The sequence below is a fragment of the Babylonia areolata genome, chromosome 24 (genome assembly GCF_041734735.1).
Source record: "Babylonia areolata isolate BAREFJ2019XMU chromosome 24, ASM4173473v1, whole genome shotgun sequence".
Lineage (NCBI taxonomy): Eukaryota > Metazoa > Mollusca > Gastropoda > Neogastropoda > Buccinidae > Babylonia > Babylonia areolata.
In genome coordinates, this window is record NC_134899.1 from 14438875 (window position 1) to 14466848 (window position 27974).

A 27974-nucleotide genomic window follows, 5' to 3' on the forward strand; every position below is an offset into this window, starting at 1 on the left:
CGTTGTAACTAGATGCTGATAGAATTGGGGCACACTGGGGGAACGTTGTGACTAGATGCTGATAGAATTGGGGCACAGTGTGGGAACGTTGTGACTAGATGCTGATAGAATTGGGGCACACTGGGGGAACGTTGTCACTAGATGCTGATAGAATTGGGCACAACGGCGGGGTCCAGGTCAGTGTAGGGCACAAGGCGGCGTGTGTTTCGTTCCTTGATCTCTTCGCCAATCTTCTTGAGGTCTCGGCGAAATCTGAAAAGAAGGGAAAAGCCCGTAATTTTTATTCACCATTGTTGCTAATAGTCCACCCGATCACACAGAGCCACCTTTGCAATGTATAGACAACATTATAATCTATTTCTTTCAAAATTTGGTCACGAACCACTTACACGACTTAAAACGTTTATACATGGCATGATTTTGCCATAAGCCTGTTTCCGGTTACCCACATTCTACAACAATTTATGTCGTGACACCATATCAAAGTTTTTTTTATAGTCACTAAAAGTGCAATGAATATGTTTTTACGGACACAAAGCACACCTTTAGAACAACAACAACAACAACAACACACACACACACACAAACACCCTCTCCTCACATCCACTAACCACCCCATCCCCCATCCCATCCACCACTCCCCCTACGCATCCCTTACTCTTCCACAACGGCCATGGCCCTGGGGTCAAAGATGTACTGCACTTCAAAGTCTCCCAGACTATTGGTGCCCTTCCGACTCAGGATCGTGGTGATGGTCAGCATGTCTATCGTGGTCAGGCGGTCAGGCAGCGCGTTGAGAATGTCCTTGTCCGTGCGCGGCTCCTGAAACACAGGGTCACATGTGGTCAGGGTCACCGTGAGGGTCAGGGTGGACATGGAAGTCAAGGTCACCATAATGTCAGGGCCACAGGGATTTGGGATTTGGTGGGTGGATGGTGTATGATCTCCGTGGAATTCAATTCACGCTGCAGTCAAATCCACTGCGAGTCTGGGATAGCATGAAGTCAGTGTCCACCATGGAGTTAAAGTCGAGTTAGGCAAGGTCATGGTTGCCGTGGTGTCAGTGTCGCCATGGGGTGAAGGTCATGGTGGGGTGAAGGTCACCATGGGGTGAGGGCCACTATGGTGTGATGGTCACCATGGGATGGGGGTCACCGTGGGGTGAAGGTAACCATGGTGTCAGGGTCACCATGGGGTGAGGGTCAGTATGGAGTCAGGGACACCTTGTGGTCAGTGTTATCATGGGATAGGGGTCATATGGGGTCAGGGCTTACACTCTTCCACAGCCCTCCACAGTCAGAGGGGTTTCTGAAATGTTATAACCGTGTTCTCGGAAGCGACTTCCGGGCGATTATAATCCAGTTCAACTCAGGATACAGCTTTGTGTGTGTCGCATGATGGAGTTCATCCAAAGCAAGAGAGGCGGAAACATTTTGCTGTTTCAGTTTCATAAACACCGATACGGAGACCAGGCCATCAATGAAGGAAGTATTTTTTTAACACGCACACACATGCCCGCGAACGCACACATGCAAAGCAACTAATACTAAACGAGTAGGCAAACTGGGAATAGACGAATCGGAATTACCAATATGGGTGAATCGGAATCAAGCAAATATGGAGTAGCAATCTGGTGACTGGTGAATCGGGAATAGGCTAATCGGGATGACAGTGTTCCCACCTCTGACCGTGTCTCAGTGTCTGACAATGCATCACTTAGCTCTGTGTCAGGCAGACACCACTTTAGCTCAGCCCAAGCCTAGACGGGCGCTACAGTCGAGTGGTTACACTTTTGTAAACACACAGTCTCAGGGTCCTGGTGGCGGTGCCTGTGTATTCGAATGCAGTTTATCAAATGTGCACGAAAAACATGCCGCAAACGCATGTCAGCGCTCTGTGGGTCACAGAAACAAGAAACAAAAATCCGTTCCAGCGCTCGGTGCGTTATGGAAACAATAAGAATTCACCCTGAAGGCACATTCCCTAAAATGACGAACAATGGTTGAGTACATGGCGAGGAAAAAACAAACAACAACAACAACACCGCTCGAAAACTCGTTCATACGAGTGACAATAGCAGTTGCAGCCCACCAACGAAGAAGAAGATGATGATGATGATGACGATGATGATGATGAAACCCCTCCCCTACCTTATTGGTGGGTGGCTGGCCCCTCAGCATCGCCGGGTAGTTGGGGGGAAAGCCGTACTCATCGTACTGAGGGAAGTTGGCAGCGGCGTGAGACACGCTGCACGTGTAGATGATGCTCGTCAGGATGGTCACCAGCTGGTCGGTGCACGTTAACGATCCGTTGCCGGGCACACCCTTGAAATCAAGGAAGAAAAGGGGCTGAAGACTTTAAAGATTGAGTAAATGAGGAGTGGGTGAGGGTCGATGGATGTATGAGGGAGTTATAAAGAGCGAGAGGGAGAGAGAGAGAGAGAGAGAGAGAGAGAGATTGAGAGAGAGAGAGGAGAGAGAGAGAGAGAGGATAGGGCGAAGAGAGAGAAATTCACAGATAGACACAGACTTGTACTGACAGAAAGACAGTGATTGAAAAAATACAGACAGAAAGAGACAGACAGACAGATAGACAGACAGGCAGGCAGACAGAAAGACAGACAGACAAAAAGACAGACAGGTAGATAGACAGACAGACAAAGAGGTAGGGGACAAGTCGACCTTTCTTGGTCCCCATGAAATCTACGTAACTGTCTGTGAGGTGAGAGCGTCAGTCTGCATCACCATCACTACTTCCACCACCGTCATCATCACTACCACCACCACCATCACTGCCACCATCACCATCATTATCATCACTACCATCACTATCACCACCACCATCATCATCACTACCATCACTATCACTACCACCATCATCATCATCATCATCACCATTACCATCATCACTACCATCATCTTCACTGCCATTATTATCTCCACCACCACTACCATCATCATCATTACCATCCCCATCACTACCATCATCATTACTACCATTACTATTTCCACCAGCACCACCATCAACATCACCACCATTATTATCTCCACCACCACCATCATCACCATCACTTCCATCACGATCGCTTCCACCACCACCACCACCATCATTATGACTACCATTACCATGATGATCATTATCATCATAGTTAGTGTCATCATTAATATCACAGCTACTACTATTACTACTGATAATAATGATAATGACAACAATGATAACCATGATAATAAAAATGATAATCATCACCACGATCATCAGGACCCACACACCGCCCCTCCCACACACAGCAGACTTACCAGGAGTCCACAGCCTCCTTTGTCATTGTCCCGTGGCATCACCAGTTCTGCCGCCCACCTCTGTATCTCTGTGTCCCCCGCCAGCTTCTCTGGGGTGTCTGTCACACACACACACACACACACACACACACACACACACACACACACACACACACTCACACACACACACACACACACACACACAGACACACACACATTCACACACACACACACACACACACACACACACACACACACACACACACACATTCACACACACACTCATTCACACACACGCACATACATACATACAAGTACCACGACTTCAATTAAACCGATGATCAAACAATGATTATTATGCATCAGCCCATGAATCAAATTTGTAATCAACAGCTCTAATTCAGTTTTTTTTTGTGTGTGTATCGCTATATACTTTGTGTTGTTTTTTCTCGCTGAATATTATAATGTAATTTGTTTTGATTAGGAACCATGTAACTCATATACCATGTAGCGTATAACTTGCCCATAAACGGAATTAATCTAACTGATGTATGTAATGGTTTATTTGTATCTCATTGTCACATGGATTACACACCGTAATACAAGTCGACGTAGGAAGTGACGTATTTTCGGATGGCGTGGTAAAACAATAGGGCATCGTCTCGGAAGTGGTAACACGGCAGCACTTTTGGATCATCCAGCTGTTACACACACACACACAATTAAAGACAAAACAATCAACGGAAAACCATGTGTTCGGGGCTTTCTACGTCGTCACCAAAAAAAAACATCTTGCGGCTGCTGTGTAAGCTGACAGATAGTGTATCAACACGGAACCAAACGTCACTGTTCTTTTTGCTTTTGTCTGTTGTTTCCACATCAATGTGTATGACAACAAAACAACCACTGTGGCGTAGTGGATGAGGTTGCAGACTGCCAACAACTGGAAGGACACGTTGGAGCGAGATCAGAGACGGGATTTTGGGCCCGTGCCCAGCTCCTGTCGGAGTTGAGTGTACTATGGAATCCAATGGGAAGACCTGGGAATACACAATCGAGGTTCATCAACGACAGGGATAAAATACAACAACAACAACAACAAACGTTGGAAAAAAGAACAAAAGAAAAGTGATTGTCATTCTTTATGAAATATCTTATGTTCACCACAGTTCTCTCCTATCAACTGTGCACAATTTCTATAATTTTCTTTTGCGAGGGCTAAAAATTAATAAAAAGTCTTGGGAATACACGATCGAGGTTCATCTACGTCAAGGAAAAAAGGAACAAAAAGAACAAAAGTGATGGTCATTCGTTATGAAGCATCTTCTGTTCACAACCGATCTCTCCTATCAACTGTGCATTTGTCATATTATTTTCTGTGTGTGTGTGTGTGTGTGTGTGTGTGTGTGTGTGTGTGTGTAACACAGTGACTGTCTCACCCCCCGGCGTTTGAGGTCCTCCGGCAAGGTTCCGTGCACATCCAGCCTCCAGATGTTAATTCTGTCACATGAAGTTATCACCACTCTGTCACACCAAGACACTTGAAATTATCACCAATCTGTCACATCACGACACTTGAAATTATCACCACTCTGTCACATAACGACGCTTGAAGTTATCACCATTCGGTCACATAGCGACGCTTGAAGTTATCACCATTCGGTCACATCTCGACACGTGAAGTTATCACCAGTATGTAGCATTGCTCTGATACAAGGTTATAACCACTCGGTCACATCATGACACGTGAATTTATCACCACTATGTAACATTACTATATCATAAGGTTATCACCACTATGTACCATTACATCACAATGCTATCACCATTATGCAACGTTGATACATCACAAGGTTATCACCACTCTGTCATATCACGACACGTGAAGTTATCAACACCATGTATCATTGCTACACCACAAGATTATGACCACTATATGCCATTACGGTACCGTGTAGTCATCACCACCGTGAACCACGACTACATTATAATGTTATTGTAGTAGAGTGAAACTGAGACTATTGAAGAGAGAAATATAAAAGAAAAATAAGAAGCTAGTAATGAATAATAATAATAAATAAATAAAAATAGCTATTAACAAATTATTACTATATTTTATAAATGTGCATAGTTTCATATTGTTAGAATGCACAATTCAAGTTTTTACAAAACAGATAACGTATTTGGAATAGGTTACTTCCCTTGATCTTTTTGAAGACAGTTCACTGATTCTGTGTTTGGTGAGCCAGATGACAGTAGTGCAAGTTGCTCAGCTTGGAATATACACTGTCACTGTGTAAAGCCATTGAGCACACTGCTTAGGTGGGTGTTTCTTATTTCCTAGTTTTTAAAGTATTTTTTCACATATGTACATGTTTAGTTATTTTTGGAAGTTTTATAATTTAGATTTGTACAAGGCTGAACAGACGCCATTGTTGAACATGTTATCATAACAACATTTCTTTCTTTCAGTTCTTAGTGAACTGGCTCAGTGCATGGTGCTGAATGAATTACTAGTAGTGTGACCTTCTGTTAGGATTATTGTACATTTAATCAGATGGTCTGTTGATAACTAAGCCATTTGAGGAATACTGTTGTTTTTCAAAGATAGCTTTTCCCACGCATGAAGGGAGAGATTTTGCTGACGCGGCTTTGGTGTCCTTCCACTTGTTGGGGATGGGAAACACCTCTTGGGGGGGTTGTTTTCAGGAATATGGTTGTTGGTTGGTTTCCTTTATGAAGACCAATATAATCAGTGGTGGCCAGTTGCAAAGTCTTTCTTTTATTGTCTTAAATGATGCCTTTGTTTTCAGTAATGTTTGGCATCAAGATTTTTTAGCCCTGCAGTTTCTTTCAACACTTTCAATTTACATTACTTGCTTCACTTGAAAATCTCTGTCCTGTTCGTATCTCTCCCCCACCTCATGGTGCACATGGAAAATAGTTGTCTGTTTATTGGTTGCAGAGGGTTTTCTTTTATGTTGTTGTCATGTGACTTGCGGCATCACATGCCATCCGCTGTACCAATAAAGTGGAACCACTGTAAACCAACGTGTTCCCACGTGTTTGGTGTTGGACTGGACGAACGAACTCAGACCCAGGCAGACTGTATCACACTGCCATTACATTATCACCACTATCTGAAATTACTACACCACAAGGTATCACCACTATTTAACATTATTACAAAACCATGCAAAATGCCACTATGTAACGTTACTACATCAAAAGGTTATCACAATTATGTAACATTACTACACCACAAGGTTATCACCACTAGGTACCCTTACAACAAGATTATCACTTCTATGTTACATTACTATACCACAAGGTTAACACCAATGTTACGTTACTACATCAAAAGGTTGTCACCACCATGTAACATTACTACACCCAAAACAAAACAAAAAGTTGTAACCACTGTTTTGCATTACTCCACAAAATTATCAACAGTTTACCATTACTACAGCACAAGGTTATCGCCACTATGTGACATTACTACATCACAAGGTTATCACCACTGTGTCTTCTTCTCCCTCAACTTGTTGAAGGGTCACCGGGCGCCACAAAGAACTGCATTCTGTCGGTTGTGTGTCAAAGCCTGGGTCTCTGCAAATGATTTTCCTGTCCATTCTGAAATGTTGTCTGTTTCGCCCTCAGTCTCCCTTCTTCAACAGTTCCTTGGAGTATTGTTTTAGAAAGGCTACTGGATCTCCTTACGTGGCCACGCCAGTAAGTCTTTCTTTTCTTAATAATGTCAGCAGGTCTTCATGAGGTCCTAGGTGCTGCTTGATGGCGTGGCGCACCCGTTCATTGGTGATGTAATCAGTGTATCTGATGTTTAGTATCTTGCGATAACATGTCATTTCTATGGTTTGGATTATTTATTCCAAATCCTCCATGAGAGTCCATGTCCCAGATGCATACAAGAAGATGGAATATACCATTGAGCGCATGAATCTGATCATGTGTTTCATACAGATATTACTTTCCGTCCATAAAGGTTTCAGTCTAAGCAGTGCTGATGTTGTCTTTGATACCCTTGAGAGGATTTCAGGTTTGGATCTTCATTAATGATAATGGGTCTTCGGTAGATGGACTGTTGAACAGTTCCTAGTTTCTGTCCCCACACAGTTATATCAGCAGTGATGGTGTTCTGGCTGACCATCAACTTGGTCTTTTCGATACTGATTCCTATGTCATATCTTGTCGATGTTTTATTCAGGTTTTTAACAAGCCAGGCGAGTTTTTGCTCACAACCTGCCAAACCACATCAGTCACACACACACACACTCACACACACACACCACCACCACCACCACAAACAAGGACAGGGCAGCACCACCTACCCACGACTGATCAGTTCAAACATGCCACTCTTGCCCACGGTCACGGTTTTGTCAACCCAGCCATTTTCTGAAATCAGCGTCTCCACTCCACGTCTGAAACACACACACACACACAGCATTTCGACGATGGTCAGTGTTTTATGTGTAGTCATAGCATGAATATACTGCGCTTTTGTTGTTTTTGTTTTTGTCACTGTTGTGAAACTGTTCGTTTGACGTCGATCTCCATTTCATGCATGATGATCACACCGACAGCGCTTCTCAATATCAGACGCTGGAAATGCATTGTTGTTTTCCAACGTCGACAAAATGACTGCTCAGCGAAATGCTTTTGTCATCAAAACAGTAGGGCCATGTTGAGATAATTTCATTGTGTTTCTGTTCAGGGGTGATATGCGATATACGCTGATTAATACAGTGTTGCGCTGGGTAACATAATATTGTTATATTTATATTCCTGGCAATGAAATGTTCCTGCCTGCATTCAGCCAGTTCGGAAGTCGAGTGACGAGTACATGATCAACAACATGTGTGGAGGTGTCGTTGAGTAAGTGGGTTCTGCCTTCATGAGGACGAAGGATGGACAAAAAATATGAACACAGCAATGTTTTTCAGCTGATATATTCTTGATCAGTGACTGGTTGGGTAGTGTTCGGAAAGGAGATGTAAGGGAAGTAGGGTAGAGGAAAGGGAACACAAGGTAGGGAAAGGGGATTTAATGAAGGTTGAACCCGTGAACTGGAACACTGCACATGCTTGAACTTGAACTGTACGATGTTTTAGGTCTTGAAGACCTGTTCATCGCTCCGTGTGGGTCATCAGTTGTACATACTAAACTTTGCCTACGTGGCTTATTGGCAAGACGGATTGTACTTGTCTGGCTTGTTCTTCCAGTAGACATCCAGGATCATGCAATAAATCACTCATCCACTACTTTAACACTTCCAAAAGTTGTGATAGTACTCACACTTATGCTAGTACACTAATCCAGTTGGTTGACAAGCCAAGCCCTTGCTTATGTACCCACATCTCTGCTGGAACATCAATCTCACGACCGTAACAAGTTAAGCTGGCCGTTCAGCAAATTTAGACAGTCAACACTTCACTAATCAATGCCACAACACCCGGGGACACAGCCTCAGGATAAAGAAAAAAACACTGCAGGTTGAATGTCTGCAGCAGCTCCTTTTCACAAAGAGTCGTGAACTCATGGAATAACCTGGCGGACAGTGTTGTGACCGCCCCTACCCTGAACTGCTTCAAATCCAGGCTGGACGCGCACTGGCAACAGTTGCCTAGTGTGTACGAACCAACCTGCCTGCAGTAACTCAGCTACAGTGCTGCTTGTCACCCATGCCACAAACCAGTGCTGTAGCCACCAAGGAGAGGCGAACTAGCCTGAAGAAGGCTTCAACGCCCAAAAGTTCAAGGTTCAAAAGGCCTGACGTAATTCACGGATGACGTCAATACAAATATCGTACCCTGCAATTTTTGCGACATAGGCTTTATAGCTTGCCTATAACTATTTTTAAGAAAAGAATGAAAATTTCAACCAAAAGAGGAAAGAATGGAATAAATCAAATATGCCTAAACACAAAGGTGCATACAGCTGTAGGCTGGTGAACGTGCGTGAAACTACAATATTAAATGATGTATATGATCCTGCCACATATATCTATCTATGAATATATATATATAGAGAGAGAGAGAGAGAGAGAGAGAGAGAGATTGGTGTGTGTGTGTGTGTGTGTGTGTGTGTGTGTGAGAGAGAGAGAGAGAGAGAGAGAGAGAGAGAGAGACAGAGTAGCGAGATAGAGAGAGAGACTCAGTGGGATCGTGCATGGTAAAGTGCATTGATTAGTGAAAGAGAATCTACTCACGTGTTTACATTGAAGAGAGAGAGGAAGCTACGTACGTGTTTGTTAATAGCTAAGAGAGAGAGCCTGCTACTGGACGTGTTGACGGCAAGGAGGAAGAGGAAGCTACTGACGTGTTGACGGCAAGGAGGAAGAGGAAGCTACTCACGTGCTGACGGTAATGAGAAATAGAAAGCTACTCACCTGTTAACAGTGAAGTGAGAAGAGAACTACCCACGTGCTGACGGCAATGAAAAAAAAGGAGCTACTCACGCGCTGACGGCGATGAGAAACTGGAAGCTACTTACGTCCTGATGGCGAGGAGGTAGAGGAAGCTACTCACGTGTTGATGGCGAGGAGGTAGAGGAAGCTACTCCACGGCGCTGACGGCGATGAGAAACTGGAAGCTACTTACGTCCTGATGGCGAGGAGGTAGAGGAAGCTACTCACGTGTTGATGGCGAGGAGGTAGAGGAAGCTACTCACGCGCTGACGGCGATGAGAAACTGGAAGCTACTTACGTCCTGATGGCGAGGAGGTAGAGGAAGCTACTCACGTAATGATTGTGAGGAGGTAGAGGAATCTACTCACGTGTTGATGGCGAGGTGGTAGAAGAATCTACTCACGTGTTGATGGCGAGGTGGTAGAGGAAGCTACTCACCTGCTGATGGCGAGGTGGTAGAGGAAGCTACTCACGTGTTGATGGCGAGGAGGTAGAGGAAGTGAGGAGCCAGAAGCTTGAAGACGGGGTGGGATGGAGACAGCTGTCTGTTGGTGCATATCACCACCCCTTCCATCAGCAGGTGCGTAAAACCTGCAACCAACCAACCAACCTATCAGCCTCTACAGATTGGAACTGGAGTCAAAACAGTAACTCCAAGCCAACGCTCCTGACGCTGTTATAATCACCACAAGCGCTGGGTTGCACATGCGATCTTAGCCGTCCAAAGTTTGCTTGGCATTAAGAACGTTCCTATGGACTTAGCGTAGTGTTAGGAGCGTTCGTAACGCTAAGCAATGTATCTAGCATAGAGTTAGGAGCGTTCTTAACGCTAAGCAAACGTAGCACTGCTATGATCGCTCATGCAACCCAGCTCAGAGCACCTTTTTGTCCTGCCCCATCCCGTGTGTTGTGTCAATGGCGTTATTCTCACGCCCCCACTCATCCAACATTCGCTGTCCACAACCAGGCTCCTTCTTTTACAAAGTCCTAGCGCCTGCAGTCCAAAGGGCCTTCTAGGACCACCCACGAGAGGACATCCTGCACTGTTGCTACTGACCAAGTCACTTTTTGGTGGGCCGCCAGAGATTTGGCGGCAACATCTGGAGCAGAGATATTCCCTTTCCTTCGTGTTCCGTATGGTCTTATGGAGGAGGGAAACGTGGCGTGAACAGGTGTTCTTCTCCTATATTTATTTTTCTCATCAGCCTCATCCCTTCTCTTCCCGTTCAATTCTTCCACCGCCTCGTCTTGTTTTCTTCTCTTTTTAAAACCGAATACATCTGCTCTTCTATGGCCAGACAGAGATTTCTGGAAAATGGTTTCTACACCAAAAAACTTGTTGAACGCGAATCGTAAATTTTCTTCTTCTTTTTTTCTGCTTTATTGTACAAAGTTATCCAAGCGAAATGTTGCGGTTTTGTCTACATGGGCTTGATTCTGCCTTGTATGTGTGACAATGTCCTGCTGCCAACATTGTTTGGTACTGTATGTGTACTGAAGATTTACGCTGCTCCTGTTGTATGAATGAAACATGTGGCCTCTCCAAGACAATCCTCACGGAAACAGTGAAGAGGAGAAGGGGGAGACAAAGAAAGAAGTGGACAGATAACATTACTAACTGACTGGAAGGAACATTGCTCAAACCCAGTCTCTTGCACACAACACGTATATATTTTCTTCTTCTTTCTCTCTTTTGTGTGCACTAATTCAAAACGAAAAAGACCAGACGGATGGCTATGGCAACTGACCAAGGTGGGCGAGAGACTGGTGGTGTACAGCGTCTGCGTTGTTGTACCACATTTTGACCAGTGTCCACAGCGTCTCATCGTCTGTGGGCAGGAAGATCTGCACACACACGTGCAAGCGCACACACACACACACACACACACAAATTTACACATGCACATACACGTGCGCGCGCGCTCGTACGTACGCATACACACATACTGGCGAATTATATTTTCCTATGACTGTAACGGCAGGGTGCTATGCGAGGATGCAGTCTGCCTGGGTGGGAACACGATGGTATGCAGTGGATCCAGTATATTTGTACAGTGGACAGCATGTAGCAAGTTACACAACGAAAAAAAACCCCTCTGCAATAAAGTTGAGCAACTTGAAAAAACTGTCAACTGGCTCACCAAGCACATCAGTGATCTGTCTTCAAAAAGATCAAGGGGAGTAACTTATTCTATCCCAAATACGTTATCTGTTTAGTAAAAACTTGAATTGTGCATTCAAACAATATGAAGCTATGCACATTTATAAAATATAGTATCAGTATCAGTAGCTCAAGGAGGCGTCACTGCGTTCGGACAAATCCATATACGCTACACCACATCTGCCAAGCAGATGCCTGACCAGCAGCGTAACCCAACGCGCTTAGTCAGGCCTTGAGGAAAAAAAAAATATATATATATATAAGCGTACATACATAAATAAATAAATAATAATTATGATGAAATAAAAAAGGTAGTAGTAATGAAAATAATGATAAAATAATAATAATAATAATAATAAATAAATAATTAAATAAATAAGACAACAATGATGATAAATAAGCAATAAATATAAAACCAACATTGCGCAAATTTCTTCAAAACGGAACAGAGTCTCTGTGGGCTTTTCCAAATACAGTAGACTGAGCAACACACTAGATGCCACATTCTTGGCATCAGAGATCTTTTCCCATCCCTCTTGCGGCCAATCAGTGGCAGCCTCTGTGCGTGTGTGTATGTGTGTGTTTGTGTGTATGTGTGGGTCTGTGTTTTTGAGTGCGTTTGTGCATGCGTGAGAGTGTAAGTGTACACAAGTGTCAGGAGAGTTCTGTGCATGTGTGTGTGTGTGTGTGTGTTGTGTGTGTGTGTGTGTGTGTGTGTGTGTGTGTGTGTGTGAGGGGGAGGTGGGGGTGCAGGGAGGAGGTGAGATAGAGGATGAGGTATGTAGTGTATGCATGCCTACACTGTGGGAGCATCAGGATATTGGAACGTATATATTATATATATATCTTTGTATATAATTATGTGTGTGGGGATGGGGGTGGGAGATATGGCCGTGTGTGTGTGTGCTTGTACAAGTAAGTGTTCATCTGTGAGTGTGTGTGTGTGTGTGTGTGCGTGTGCGTGTTTGTGTGTGTGTGTGTGTGTGTGTGTGTGCCGTGGAAGCTGCGATACATAGACTAGAAACTCCGAGTGTGTGGAGGAGGGGGTAGAGGAGGTGCAGGGAAATTTGTGGTGTGTGTGTGTGTGTGTGTGTGTGTGTGTGTGTTGGAGCTCATGTACGTTTATATGTATTTGACTGTGCTTTCATATCTATGAAACTGCGTTTTGGGGGCATATCTGTTATGCATGTGTGGGTGTATGTGTGAATGTGTGTCTTCATGTTTTTAAAATATAGTAATAATTTCTTAATAGCTATTTTTATTTATTTATGTTATTTTTCATTTCTAGTTTCTTATTTTTGACTCACTTGTGTAAACAAAGTGAGTCTATGTTTTAACCCAGTGTTCGGTTGTGTGTGTGTGTGTCTGTGTATTCCTGGTAAACTTTAACATTGCCATTTTCTCTGCAAATACTTTGTCAGTTGACACCAAATTTGGCATAGAAATAGGAAAAATTCAGTTCTTTCCAGTCATCCTTAAAACAATATTGCACCTCTGGTATGGGCACAAAAAAATAAAAAAAGAAGCCAAATTATATGCAAACTGAATTTACTGTTATGTTTTTTTTTTATTCTTTAAACTTGGCACTTTATTCTGACACAACAAGAGCAGTTATTTTTATCATTTTTTGTTCAAACAGGAACTTCTTTTGATAAGCATAGAAGTTATATTTCTGGTGCATGTCTTTGGTGCAGATAATAAAAAAAGGCAAAATTAATATGTAATTAGTGCTAGGGGGCTTAATTTGCTTTAAACTGATCTTTCTCATCTTAAACATTACATTCTGAAATTATACTCAACACATAAAAAGCTTGTGTGTTTTACTCTCAGTGTACAGGGTTTTCACTATGTTCATTTGCCCAAGTGGTCTTTTTCGGAAAATACTAAAATCAATACTATGAGTAGACTATATAGATCTGTTGGCTGAGCCCTGAAGGTATTGGGCAAAAATCAATTACGTACACATATTTATACATATTCAAAGTGCGTGCTGATATTCCTCGCAAACGCGAAGTACGCCATTTTGTTTCAAGTTGTTGACCTGCCGGTTCAATCCTATATTCAACCAACAATATACGATAACATGTGATGGAAATTTGGAAAAGGAGACCGTTAAATATTTATTTAGAGAAAGATTTGTGAACGCCTCATCACTTACTGGATTATGCCCCAAACTGCCATTACAATATCAACAAAATCAGTCGGAATTCACAGTTAAAAATAATAAACCATGAGACTTAATACCCTTGATGAAACGTAAAAATTTCCAGTCTTGACTTTTCTCAAAATGAAGTCCTTTTCACTTCATACAACGTTTAGAAGTACTTGTACTTGGCTCTACATGTTCTTAGTTTAACAAAATACTCAATTTTCATATCAACTTTAAAACTATAAAGCTAGAATGAACATAAAAGAGAAATTGAATCGACTGTGTCGTACATTCCCAGCGGGTACGTGTAACAAAACTTGTACATCTATCTAGATCCAGAGAAAACGGCTAAATGTTGCAGTGTGATTGTGTCGATAGCCACGTCTCCTATACCGCGGACTTAAAAAGAATTTTTAATTGCCCTTGAAGATTTTTGAATGCCCAAGATACACCAGAATAATATGATTTAAACAGCGTTCTCACTGCGAATACCGCAATCGATTTATCTCCCTTAGACAGTTTCTTCTCACACGAACACGCGGGTTCGAATCTGCCGTCAGGACTTTTTTTTTTCTTTTTTCTTTTCTTTTTTAACCGGAAGCTTTATAATAAGAAATACAGAACACATTTTAACGATTAGATTTTTTAAAGTGTATCACAAGGGAGTCTTGATGGCCTTGCCTCTCTTGTTCTTTTATATTTGTCTCTCAGTTTCACTCTACTACATGAACAGAAAAACCTACCTTTTATGACAAATACACGAAAACTATCATTGTGCGCTCGCATTCGCACATACTGGCGATTTTCAAAGCCCTTAAAAAAAGAAGAAGAAAAAACAGAAAATAATTTACCTGTTATAACATATACATCTAAACGATCGTGTGACTGTTACGTTCATGCGTGGTGATTAAATTATTTCATGCTGCAACATAAAAGGGCTTATATTACTAATATGTGATCAACATTACATTAATATGTGTTCAACCGCATATTACTAATATGTGTTCAACATGAGTACTACAAGCAATACTCTGTTGCGTTTGCTACATAAAACAATTTATTGCTGTCCGCTCAAACGCCAGTCTTTGCGAGAAAGCATGGATTGTGAGCCACGCTGTCTCGCAATTTTGAAAAATGATGAAGGGCTAAAACGCTATTTCACAATGAGTGAGAAAGCATGAGAAGTCCTCCTTATTTTAGAAACATTTCCTTTGTCACGGATAATGGTTTCTTTTCTTTTCCAAACACACAAATCTTAGAGAAAAAAAAAGAAAGAAAAAGTGGGATGGAAAGACAGGGGAGAAGCAGGCTAGTAGCGTATTAGATCATATTTACGAAGAAAAGAATCAAGCCTTGGTCTGGTGCTTTTTCATCATTTCTCTGCCCCGAATAGGGTCTACACTACACACGACACCAAACGGCTTCTCTTTTCCTGAGCACACACACACACACACACACACACACACACACACACACACACACACACACACACACACACACACACACACACACACACACACACACACACACACACACACACACACATTCACGTACTGGGTTATCAGGTCCTGGGGTCTGGAAGAGCTGGATGGCCACAGGCTTGAGCTGGTCGTCTTTGTCCAGGAAAAACAGAGACATCGGTACACAGCACTGAAACATCAACACACACACACACACACACACACACACACACACACACACACACACACACACACACACACGCACACACACACATACACACACATTAAATTTTCAGTTTTAATTTTAAAGTATATCTACATTTTCATAACCCAATATTTTTCACTTTTGTAGGCCCTTACAAATGCTAAAGAAATCCGATTTCGCACCATTTAAAAACACACATGACTTAATTCTATCATACATGTTCATTATGACACGCAACATTTTCCCATTCACGCCTTCATGAACAAGGTTTTGCCACAACCCACTTCTCCAAACTGAATCAAAGGTGGGTTGTTGTTTTTTCAATCAACAATAGCACAATAAAGTTTCTCTTTTTTCATTGAAAAATATCAACTGGCGATTTCAAAACAAACATTTATCTAATGTAGATTGTGATTGTCTAAATCCTGCTTGTGCCCCTGAAAGTAAATGGTTTGCATCAACATAATCAGTTAGCCTAGCATTAATCACCGAAGTGAATAATTTTCCAACACAGCCAAACAAAGTTATTTCTATAATTAGCACAATCAAGTGTACCACCTTTGCCTTTAGACAATGGCAATATCAAGCCCAATACCCATTTTTTCTGGTATGACACCAACGTCCAGGACCTTGTTAAATAATTTACAATGTGTCTGTAAGCAAAGGGATGCTGTTAATGATATATTCATTACGAATCGCATCTTCACCGCTGTTATTGCCTTCCCTGAGTCTTTTCATGGCTGAAGTAATTTAATCTTCAGTAACTGGCGCATTTAAACGATTATCATTATACTCGATATTGATATCATAGTTTGTTGTTGTACTGTCGCCAAGCCGAATGTCATCAACATTGAGGATGTTGAAATGGTGAAACATATCTTGTAAACTGATGGGACAGGATGTCTTTCTTTTCTTTTCAATTTTATTCCTTATTTCTCTTGAACTGCTCTTCGTAAACTTTGTAGGTATATGTGCCATCTTTTTCTCCACGACCTTTCTGCTTTCTTTGAAATAGACTCGGCTTCGTTTGCACATGGAATCAAACCAGCTGCAACTATCTCTGCGTTTTGTCTTAGGTGTAAGAATTTAATATGTCCCTGGTGTATCTTTTGCAGCTTGAATAAGTAGAGTATGATTGACAGCTTATCAGAATCGATTGTGTCATTTAAACCTGTAATGTTAACGTCAGACAATTTTTTTTTCTAGAAAAGTTGCAGCTTTTTCGGGTTTCAACTGATGATCTGCTAGATTTGATGTGTCACTGTTTTCATGACACTGTAAGACACTAGTATCAGGATGATCTTTATGGATCAGTGTGACGTTCAATGGCCAGAGACAAGATTAACGGGCTGTGTCCATCAGACAATCAAGAATCAAATGGGGAAACAATAACATCTCTGATGGTGATCCAATCAGGTAGTCAACCACAGCACAATCATTGCCAGTGCACATTCCGATTCCGACATTACATCCTGCTCTTCTATTAAGAATATGCAGTGAAAACGATTTACACAAATCAATCAATCGATCTGTAGCCATAGTTTTTTGGCCGGCGATTAACTTGATTATGTCTCAAATTTACAACTGCTCATCAAATATATTGATTGAGTCATTGAATGGACCTACATCATCACTCTGATGAGGATCAGTAAAATCTTCTCATTTTTTGTATATGCATTAAAGTCACCTGCTAACAGAATATAACAAGCATGTTTACTTTTTACATCACGGATGTTTTCAACATAATCAAAAATATCAACGCTACTGTACACTAAACCACTCCAACACACACATCTTAACATATCCAGTAGAAGATGAGTTTATCATGAACCAAACCGAGCTGTTGTCTTGGTTTGGCAGAGTAATTATATCATTACAATATTTCTTTTTGTATACAAAAGCAACACCATCAGAGCGTTGGTACGATGAACATTTTCGACTGAAAACATGTATTGTATAAATCTAAGTTCATCAAACGCATATTCGAGGAATAGGTAGTCTTGTTTATCTGTCTTTGTTTCTGTAAAAAAAACAACAACAGCAGCAACAACAGAAAACCAAGAAAACAAAACAAAGCAAAACACACACACACACACACACACACACACACACACACACACACACACACACACACACACACACACACACACACAAAACACACCAACCACATCAAACTGACTAATGTGTGTAAAAAATTCACTATGTTTTAACGGCCGTCATCTTGAATAATCTGTTCTCTTGAACTTGAACATGAACTGTACGATGTTTGAGGTCTTGTAGGAAGTCCTGTTCATCGATCCGTGTGGGTTATACGGCTAGTATGCTAAAGACTTTGCATGCGTGGCTTATTGGCAAGACGGATTGTACTGGTCAGGTTTCTTCTTCCAGCAAGCATCCAACCTACTCTTGAAGGCATTTACAGAAGGTGCCAGGACCACTTCATCTGGGAGGCTGTTCCACGTTTTGGTGATTCTTTCGCTGAAGAAGTGTTCCCTGGTATCACAGTGGGTATGGTGAGGGAACAGTTTCATTGCATTACCTCTGGTGCCTGCATCCTCGGGAGTTTCAAGCTTTGGTTTTTTTCTCGCAGAAAAATATCTGCCACATACCACTTGACGTATGCCACATTTCTAAAAAAAACTATACGACATCCATGGTCAAGTCACAGTTAGGAAGAAAATTAGACAAAAACGGTTAAATATACCGCACAGATTCACAAGAAAATCACTTTAACAGAGGAGAGATGTACAAGTCGATCTCTTCTGGTGGGCGTAGTAATACACACACAATCACATACCCGAAACACGTACACAAAATAAATGCACGTGCACGTTGCGCGTCTATATAACACTCACAAAAACAACAAGAAAAAAAACAACCCCACAAACAAAACAACAACAAACAACACAAAACAAACAACCACAACAGGGGAGACATGCAAACTGACCACACAGGTGGACCCAACACCAACACTACCATGTCCATCACGAACGATGAAGAAGTCAGTCACTCTGGTGAGACATAGAGAATCTTGGGCGAAAAAAAAGGGTGAATGGAAGCTATGGGTTGCCCTAGCACCATGACCACTGGATCTTCATTAGGGTTTACTCCATATAAGGAGTCAAGTCAGTCATGCTGTACGGCTCAGAGACATGGCGCACTACCAAGACCAACAGGAACAAACTCCAGATATTTGTCAACAGATGCCTGCGCAACATTCTGAACATCAGGTGGCCTGAAATCATCTCAAATGAAGACCTCTGGGACAGAACCAAACAAGCACCCATAGAAGAAGAAATCAAAAAGAGAAAGTGGGGGTGGATAGGCCACACGTTGCGCAAGTCACCACTCAACATCACTCGCCAGGCACTTGACTGGAACCCCCAAGGCAAACGCAAAGTTGGCAGACCCAGGCAGACTTGGAGAAGAAGTACGGACACTGAAGTGAAGGCAGCCGGAATGACGTGGGCCCAGATAAAGAGGATAAAGAGGATCGCCCCAAACCGTGTCCGTTGGAGGAGTGCTGTTGCGGCCCTTTGTTCCCGAGCGGAGCTATAGGCATAAGTCAAGTAAGTCAAGCCATATAAGGTATACTTCCTCGAAAGTAATCACAAGGCTGTGGGGCCATTTCCCTAACAAACAAAACAACACCAACAACACCAACGACCCACAATAGGGGTGGGAGGACGTGGAGGGTTGGGGAAAGGCACGGGGTGCAGGCAGAGCACAAACTGACCACAAAGCCGGGCTTGACGGACAAGTCTTGCAGCACGTGCAGGTCACAGAGGAACAGGCGTCTGCCGTCCAGGGCTTGCTGGATCGTCAGACCTTCCAGCAGGGGCTCCAGCATGGCGTGAGTCACTGGGAACCTGGACACACACAGCATACATACATCACACACACACACAGCACATACAGCACACATGCAGCCCACAACACACTCACGACATACGTACAGCACACACACAGCTCACATAGCTAACAGCACACACACAGCATACATAAGGAGCACACACACACACACACACACACACACACACACACACACACACACACACACACACACAGCACTCACAACTCAGTCAGACCACAAATGCAGCACATGTACAGCATACACGCAGCACATAATCACACACAGCGCACATACAACACACACGCACAGCACACATATATATCACACATACTACACTCTTAAAAAACACAAAGCATACATACAGCACACGTACAACACACACAGCACACACACCGAACGTATACAACTGATACAGCACACATTAAGTACACATACTGCACAAATACAGCACATATAGCACATAAACAGCACACAGCACACATTCTGAACACATACAACACATACAGCACATATACAACACACACAGCACATATACAGCACACGCACACATCACAAATACAGCACACATACAACACATAGCACACACAAAGCACATACAGCACACACAGGACACATACAGCACACACACAGCACACATACCTAAAACACATTCAGCTCACATACAACACACACACACGCACGTACGCATGCACACACGCACGCACTTGAGTAAGCAAGCAAGCACAGACGCACAAACACACACGCGCACAGATAGAGAAAAATTGAAATCGAAATCGAATCTTTTTTTATTGAGGGAAAAGGAGTAGGCACTTCTTGGCCTGTTTTTATCCTTCCAACGTAAAGAAAACGTGTAAACTAGTCTGGGAAATAACAAGGGAAAAAGAAAGAAAGAAAGAAAGAAAGAAAGATAAAAAATAAATAAAAAAAGAACAGATGAATGGCAAAGAAAATTCACAATATTCCACAGAATAACATAGTATGCGCATGCATTAATAGAGAGAGAGAGAGAGAGAGAGAGAGAGAGAGAGAGAGAGAGAGAGAGAGAGAGAGAGAGAGAAGATGGAACGTAGACAACGTAGAGGAAAACCATGAACGCACTTTTCAGGAATGGCTTTGCACAGTTCTATCAGGTAGGGGTTCTGGCAGCTGGTCCTTTGGAGACCGAAATATAAATCGTTCCTCCATCTGTCCGCTCCCTGGAAGAAAGGACAGAAATGTGGATGGAAGGAACGGAAGAAAGAAGAGAGAGGGTCACAGAAGAGAAGATGGCGGAGGAGGAGGAGGAGGAGAAGCAGAAGAAGATGAAGAAGAAGAAGAAGATCCTTATCATCATCGTCATCATCATCATTATTATTAATTAAACTTTCTATTGTTATCACCAGTAGCAGTCATGGCCTTGCTAACACAATCCCCCAAGCGAACGCAGAATGGACAGGAAAACCATTTACAGCAACCTTGGCTTTGACATCCATCCATACCCTCCCCTCCCACTCCTCACCGAAAGTGATTCCTACCTACCATTGGCGTGGGCAACAGTTCCAAAAATAAAATCTCTCTCTTATCCATCCGCTCTAATACCCCCACTCCAAAGCCTCTACCCCACCCCATCCACCACACACAGGGGGTGGATTCCTACCTGTCCATGGCGTTGGGAAGAGTTTAAAAAAAATCTCTGTCCCATCCATCCATCCCCATACCCCCCACTCTATCACCCCACCCCATCCCACCCCCACCCCCAACACATCCCCTACTCCCCGTGGGTGGATTTCTACCTACCCGTGGCCGGGGGAAGGTGTTACCGTAGACGTTCATGATGTCAACCAGGGTGGTCCAGGAGCCGCTCAGTAGATGATTCAGTTTGCTCCTGGCCACTAGCTGGATCTTTTTCTTCATTATGTCCCACTGGCAGCAGAGAGAGAGAGAGAGAGAGAGAGAGAGAGAGATGTGGAGGCGGGGGGGACACAGTGAGACAGAGAGAGATTGCAAATGCGAACCGTTTATTAACTCTAGGTCATTCATGTGTCTGAAATGGAGGGAGGGGGGGGGGGAGAGGAAAGAAAAGAAAAGAAAAAAAACAACACACCCTATAATAACGAACGTTAGGATCAGTCATGCCTCTGTTCAAAACAATATCCGACTTATATTTGGGTATGGAAGTTGAAGAATAAAATGAAAGAATGTACTTAAAAGGACAGTCAGTTTCTGTAGCAAGATGATAGGAGTGAGACAGGAAAGACTATCCGTGCTCTGCGAACAACGCGTCCTACGAAAAGTAAACGTCACCTCAAGTGACATCAGCTAGAAACTCAGCCGACATTATAAACTCTTACCTTTTAGAAAACGCTGCAAGACCCCGAAATTATAATTTCAGAAAATCTGTCAATGAAAAATAGCTTTATTTCTGTGACATTTCAATTGTAAAACAATTGGATATGTTTAACATCCAAAGTGCGTACTCTCTCTCTCTCGGTTTGTGTGTGTGTGTGTGTGTGTGTGTGTGTGTGTGTGTGTGTGTGTGTGTGTGTGTGTGTGTGTGTGTGTGTGTGTGTGTGTGTGTGTGTGTGTGTGTGTGTGTGTGTGTGTGTGTGTGTAGGTGTGCGAACTCTTGAAACATTGATGGTTTTTCTTATCGAGTTTTCTTATTACATATTGCGTTACTCTTTAAATTTATCTGACTGGGATAATAATGTAATTTCTAATTTCATGATTGAAAAATAGAATTCTTTTCTTTCAAGAAAATGGGTTTTCAAGGTATATCACTTTTTAAAATGTTGAGTTTAAGTCTATGCTCAATATAATAATGATTAGGTAAACCTGAATGTAATGAATTGTATGGAATGGCATTTATTCCACTGGGTTTTCAACTGATCTGTACAATAAATGGTAATAATTCTCTCTCTCTCTCTCTCTCTCTCTCTCTCTCTCTCTCTCTCACACACACACACACACACACACACACACACACACACACAACATAAACACACACACACACACACACACACACACACACACACACACACACACACACACACACAGAACAAAAACAAATCAAACAAGCACATGTTGTAGCACTTACTTTATAATCAGAACTGAACTGTTCATCCGAAGGCAGGGTATGTATCTGCCAAAAAATCATCAACTCTGTCAGGGGAGGGGAAAGAGACTGAAGAGAGGCGGAGGAAGAGAAGAAAAAGAAGAGGGAGAAGAAGAAGAAGAAGAAGAAGAAGAAGAAGAAGAAGAAGAAGAATGTGTACAACAGCAACAAAAACAACAATAAACAAGAAGAGCAAGAACAAGAACTACAAGAACGAGAACAAGGAGGAGGAGAGAGAAGAGGGAGAGAAAGAATATGAGACGAAAGATATGGAGGAGAAAGAAGAGGAGGAAGAGGAAGTAGAGGAATAGTAGGAAAAAAAGAGGAGGAGGAAGAAGCAAGAGGAAAAGGAGGAGGAGAAAAATGTGAGTAACAGCAATTCTTTTTCTTTCAAACAGGAATCATTATCTATTGTCTTTAATTCATTTATTCATTATTTTTTAATCTGTTTATTCATTTATCTAATTAGTTACAAAGTTGTCTTTTTTATTATTGGAAAATAGGTCTGTTTCTGCTTATCTGAATGACGTTAGGTCATGACCTTCCTTTGGGTCTGAAACGTGTTCAAGGTATAGTGGTGTACATTTTCTTTTTCTTTTCATTTTAGCGCTTTGTTTTAACAATGCTGAAAAAGACAGACCGAAAGGAAGAATTGAATATAAAGTTGCCTGCCTATGCTTTCAGTGCCTGAATTGTGATACCACACCCTCGTATCTTTCTGAGCTTGTTAACCCGTACTTGCCAAACAGAACATTGACATCTCTTGATTCCTCCAAGCTAACTGTTCCCCGATACTTCCTTAATTCCTGTCGAAAGAGGTCATTTTCCGTCTTCGGCCCAACAACTTGGAATTCTCTGCCTATTGCTCTCAGACAAACAACTCATCTATCTACCTTTAAAGTAAATCTTAAAACTTATCTCTTTAAAAAATACTTGTCATAACTCAAATAGTGCTGTTGTCCCAGGCCCATGGCAATGTGAGTGTGTGTGATGGGAGAGTAGAGAGAATGGGAGTGGGTAGATGGATGGTGGTGGTGTGGTTCGAAAGGGAGAATGACCCGATTTTTACCCCTTTTACCTTTTCTATCCAAAATTTTGTTTTAGAATTTTTATAAAATCTGTGGCATGCAGATACATGTATGTATTTCAATTGACAATTGCTGTCATCTCAACCGTTTAATCATGTGTGTGTCTGTACGTGGGTGTGTTGGAGTGTAACAGTTGCAGTATTGATAGTATGTTACTTTGTGAGTTTTATGCATTGTGGTTTTTTTTAATTTTTTATAATATTAATGATTCTGTTTTTTGTTTCTACTACTTTTTATATGCTTTCTTGTTTCACTTTAGGTACTGGATTGTAAAGCGCTTAGAGCTTGCTTATGCTTGTATTATAGCGCTATATAAAAATAAAATATTAAAAAATATCAAAATATTATTAAGAAATATAATTCACACAGACACAGACACACACACACACACACACACACACACACACACACACACACACACACACACACACACACACACACTGCTTTAGTGGGAGGAACTACACCATCACAAACACGATGTATCAAAGTAATAAGACTGTTCTCAAGCAAAGAAAGTGCTTCAAATTCGTATGAGTGCACCACTGATGAAAAATCATGCAACACATCGATGTCAAAAGAAAGGGCCTTCAGTCTTTGGTCGTCTCTTTCCGCTAAATCGTGACCGTTGTTCCGGACAGCTTGCTCGTGGTTTGGGGACGGTCACTGACTGTGTATTGCATTGTATTGTATTGTATTGTATTGTACTGTATTGTATTGTATTGTGTTGTACTGTACTGTATATTATATTATATTATATTGTGTGGTCTGGTCCGGTCTAGGGATGAGTTGGGTTGTGTTGTGTTGCACTGCATTGTACTGTAATGTATTGCATTATTATTATTGGTTGTTGTTTTTTTATCAAAACAAATTTCTCTGTGTGAAATTCGGGCTGTTCTCCCGAAGGAGAACTCTTCGCCACCGTGCAACTTCATCGTTCCCCCCCGTATCCGTATCCGTATCCGTGTTCGTAATCATTCTCTCTCTCTCTCTCTCTCTCTTTCACACACACACACACACACGCCACAGAAGAGAAACGAATAAGACCCCCCATACCCCCCCCCCCCCCCCGCTCCCCCTCCAGCCCACACACCTAATCCCTAACACCCAGACAATATAGACTAATATCAAAAGGAACTAAATTACACTTCAAGTGATTAGACAGTAAGTAGCAACGAAAAAAAAAAAAGTAAATCTCTGAGAACGAAAAACAGTTTATTCCTATGTCAGTTATGTTGCTGAACAAGTGATTCACCCCATTCTGGTGAAACATTCTTACCGAATAGGCTGTATCCAAATTGTGTGTGTGTGTGTGTGTGTGTGTGTGTGTGTGTGTGTGTGTGTGTGTGTGTGTGTGTGTGCGAATGTGGGGAAGGGACTGATAGAGAGAGAGAGAGAGAGAGAGAGAGAGAGAGAGAGAGAGGGAAGGAGAGGGAGAAAATTGAATCTCAAGTCTACGAAGACCTGACATTTATGCTTTGATAAAACAACAGCAAACCAAATCAAAGCAAAACGGAAGAAAGACCGTAATGAAGAAAACTACAATGATTTCATTTCCTTCAGACACGAATGCTTCTTTCACAACCATACAATATACATTATGCATGAAATGTGTTGTTGCTGTTTTTGTGATGGTGTAGTTCCTCCCACTAAAGCAGTGTGTGTGTGTGTGTGTGTGTGTGTGTGTGTGTGTGTGTGTGTGTGTGTGTGTGTGTGTGTGTGTGTGTGTGTGTGTGTGTGTGTGTGTGTGTGTATGTGTCTGTGTCTGTGTGAATTATATTTCTTAATAATATTTTGATATTTTTTAAATATTTTATTTTTATATAGCGCTATAATACAAGCATAAGCAAGCTCTAAGCGCTTTACAATCCAGTACCTAAAGTGAAACAAGAAAGCATATAAAAAGTAGAACAGAATCATTAATATTATAAAAAAACAAAACAAACCCACAATGCATAAAACTCACAAAGTAACATACTATCAATACTACAACTGTTACACTCCAACACGCACACTAACACCCACGTACAGACACACACATGATTAAACGGTTGAGATGACAGCAATTTTCTATTGAAATACATACATGTAAAAAGGAACATAATTGTAATCTGCATGCCACAGATTTTATAAAAATTCTAAAATAAAATTTTGGATAGAAAAGGTAAAAGGGGTAAAAATCGGGTCATTCTCCCTTTCGAACCACACCACCACCATCCATCTACCTACTCCCATTCTCTCTGCTCTCCCATCATACACACTCACATTGCCATGGGCCTGGGACAACAGCACTATTTGATTTATGACAATTATTTTTTTAAAGAGATAAGTTTTAACATTTACTTTGATAAAACAACAGCAAAACAAATCAAAGCAAAACAGAAGAAAGACCGGAATGAAGGAAAATACAGTGATTTGATTTCCTTCAGACACGAATGCTTCTTTCACAACCATACAATATACATTATGCATGAAATGTGTTGTTACTGTTGAGAAACACTATATCATACAATAATATGGAACAAAATTGAAAGGGACTGATACATCCATTGAAAAAGATTGAACATAGTGTTCACATAGCCTTTACTGAGACTGAAGAGTAGAACACCCCCCACCCTTCCCCTGTACAGGACTCTGGACTATGATAAGAGGGAAGGGAAGGGAATCTGATTCGGTAATCACTATGATATCGTGAAGCGGTGAGCGGTTTCATCGCTGAATGCCATAAACAGACTCAGTCAATACAAACATGGCTAATATAGTATTTTTCGGTGTAAACTCAACACGAAAAAATAACTAACACTTCAAAAACAAAATGGACCTCATCATCTAACTGAATCTTTGCACAATTCAAACAATACTGCAGCATCATGTGCATGTGCGTGAACTTTTATTTTGGACCTTCCAAATCTAAGAGAGAGGGGAGAAAGAGAGACAGACAGACAGAGACACACAAAGACAGACAAATAGACGACTACAGAGAGACAGAAACAGGCAGGCTGAGAAGGACAAGAGACACGCAGATAGACAGACATGAGACAGAGACAGGCAGAGAAACACAGGTGACACACAAGCAGACAGACAAGACACCATCTGACCTGTGCGGGCAGTCCTGGTGCCTTTTGGGTGTACGTGTAGGTACCTCTCTTCTCCTCCAGCTCCTTCTCCCTCTGCTGGGCGTGAGGGTCGTCCTGGGGCAGCGAGGTGTCCAGATGCCGGATGAAGTAGTGGTCGAAAGGACGGATCCACCGGAACACTGGGAACACGTACAGCCTGTTGGTCCGACGGTTCTCTACCGTGATTTTCTCCACGAACCAGCCGCTGCCCAGCCCGGCGTCATCGCGCCAGAACTCCACCTGGTCCACCCGCCCGTGCTTCTCCAGGCTGCTCACCTGTCTGTCACCCACCTCGAAGCGGTCCTCCTGGCCTCTCTCGAAGTCATCGTGGAGGAAGTTGTCCAGGCGGATCTCGTCCGATCTGTTGCCGGCATCGTCGTGCAACACGATGTGCACGTTGGCGTCCGTTCCGGCGTATTTCCGGTCTCCAGTGCGGACGTTGATGACGAAGTGGGGGTTCTTGCCCATTTTCTTTAGCTTTGATTTATGTTCACCTTGTGCGGTTTTGCTCTGAATGTAATAGTTTTATTTTTCAGTTGACACGGTTCAGCGGACACGATTTACTGTAAATATGATAGCGTTATTTTTCAGAGGACACAGTTTGATTTAACCTTTAGTTGTTTACTAAATTTCTAAGCAGGCTAGGGGTTAGACGTAATTGCTTAAGTATCCAGCGGACACGATTTTGCTCTTTATGTAATCTCTTTAGTTCTTAGTGGACACGATTCTACTGTGAATGTTACCGCTGTAGTTTTCAGCAGACAGGATTTGCTCCAAACAGCATGTAATCACTTGAAGTTTCAGTCTTGGTCGCGCAGAAAACGAGCGGTTGGGAGTTACGTAGACATCTCAGTTGTTACGTTAAAGTCTTTGGTAATGGTGCTTAATCGGCGGTGGCGACACGGAAATGTTTTTGTGGGTGATGTTATTTCGAAGTTAAGGCAGGAACTGTGTTCGCTATGTGAAAGCACGTGTGGTTGCTGTAGTGGCGGACATGTAGAACTCGGTGGTGTGATCCTGATGTGGGCGCTTTGACTTGATGGTTGAATGACGGTTTTCAGTTTGGAATACTCAAGCAGGGAATTTTTGGTGGTGTGGGGTTATGCAGTAGTCCCCGTGTCTTTGATGGAGTGCTATCGGTCAGTCTGT

The 27974-nt window shown here is 42.3% G+C and overlaps 1 protein-coding gene across 1 annotated transcript; it reads right to left on the bottom strand.

The window, feature by feature from the left end:
- Positions 1-27974, bottom strand: LOC143298885 (allene oxide synthase-lipoxygenase protein-like). The gene is made up of 15 exons (XM_076611894.1): positions 26808-27974; positions 22607-22651; positions 21307-21432; positions 20629-20726; positions 19414-19546; positions 15567-15662; positions 11451-11547; positions 10176-10293; positions 7625-7717; positions 4715-4775; positions 3871-3976; positions 3297-3394; positions 2151-2324; positions 659-822; positions 1-252 (listed from the first exon to the last, which is right to left on the bottom strand). The coding sequence occupies exons 1-15, from the start codon at positions 27291-27293 to the stop codon at positions 138-140; spliced, it is 2010 nt and encodes a 669-aa protein (XP_076468009.1). The 5' UTR covers positions 27294-27974; the 3' UTR covers positions 1-137.

What these genes read in the sequence shown, in the direction of transcription:
- LOC143298885 (XM_076611894.1), bottom strand. Translation starts at nt 27,293, where the DNA reads ATGGGCAAGAACCCCCACTTCGTCATCAACGTCCGCACTGGAGACCGG. An exon ending in CCAGTCTCTCGCCCACCTTG is followed by an intron (nt 10,294 to 11,450) that starts GTCAGTTGCCAT and finishes GGTTGGTTGCAG; the next exon opens with GTTTTACGCACCTGCTGATG. An exon ending in CTACGTCGACTTGTATTACG is followed by an intron (nt 3,395 to 3,870) that starts GTGTGTAATCCA and finishes TGTGTGTGACAG; the next exon opens with ACACCCCAGAGAAGCTGGCG.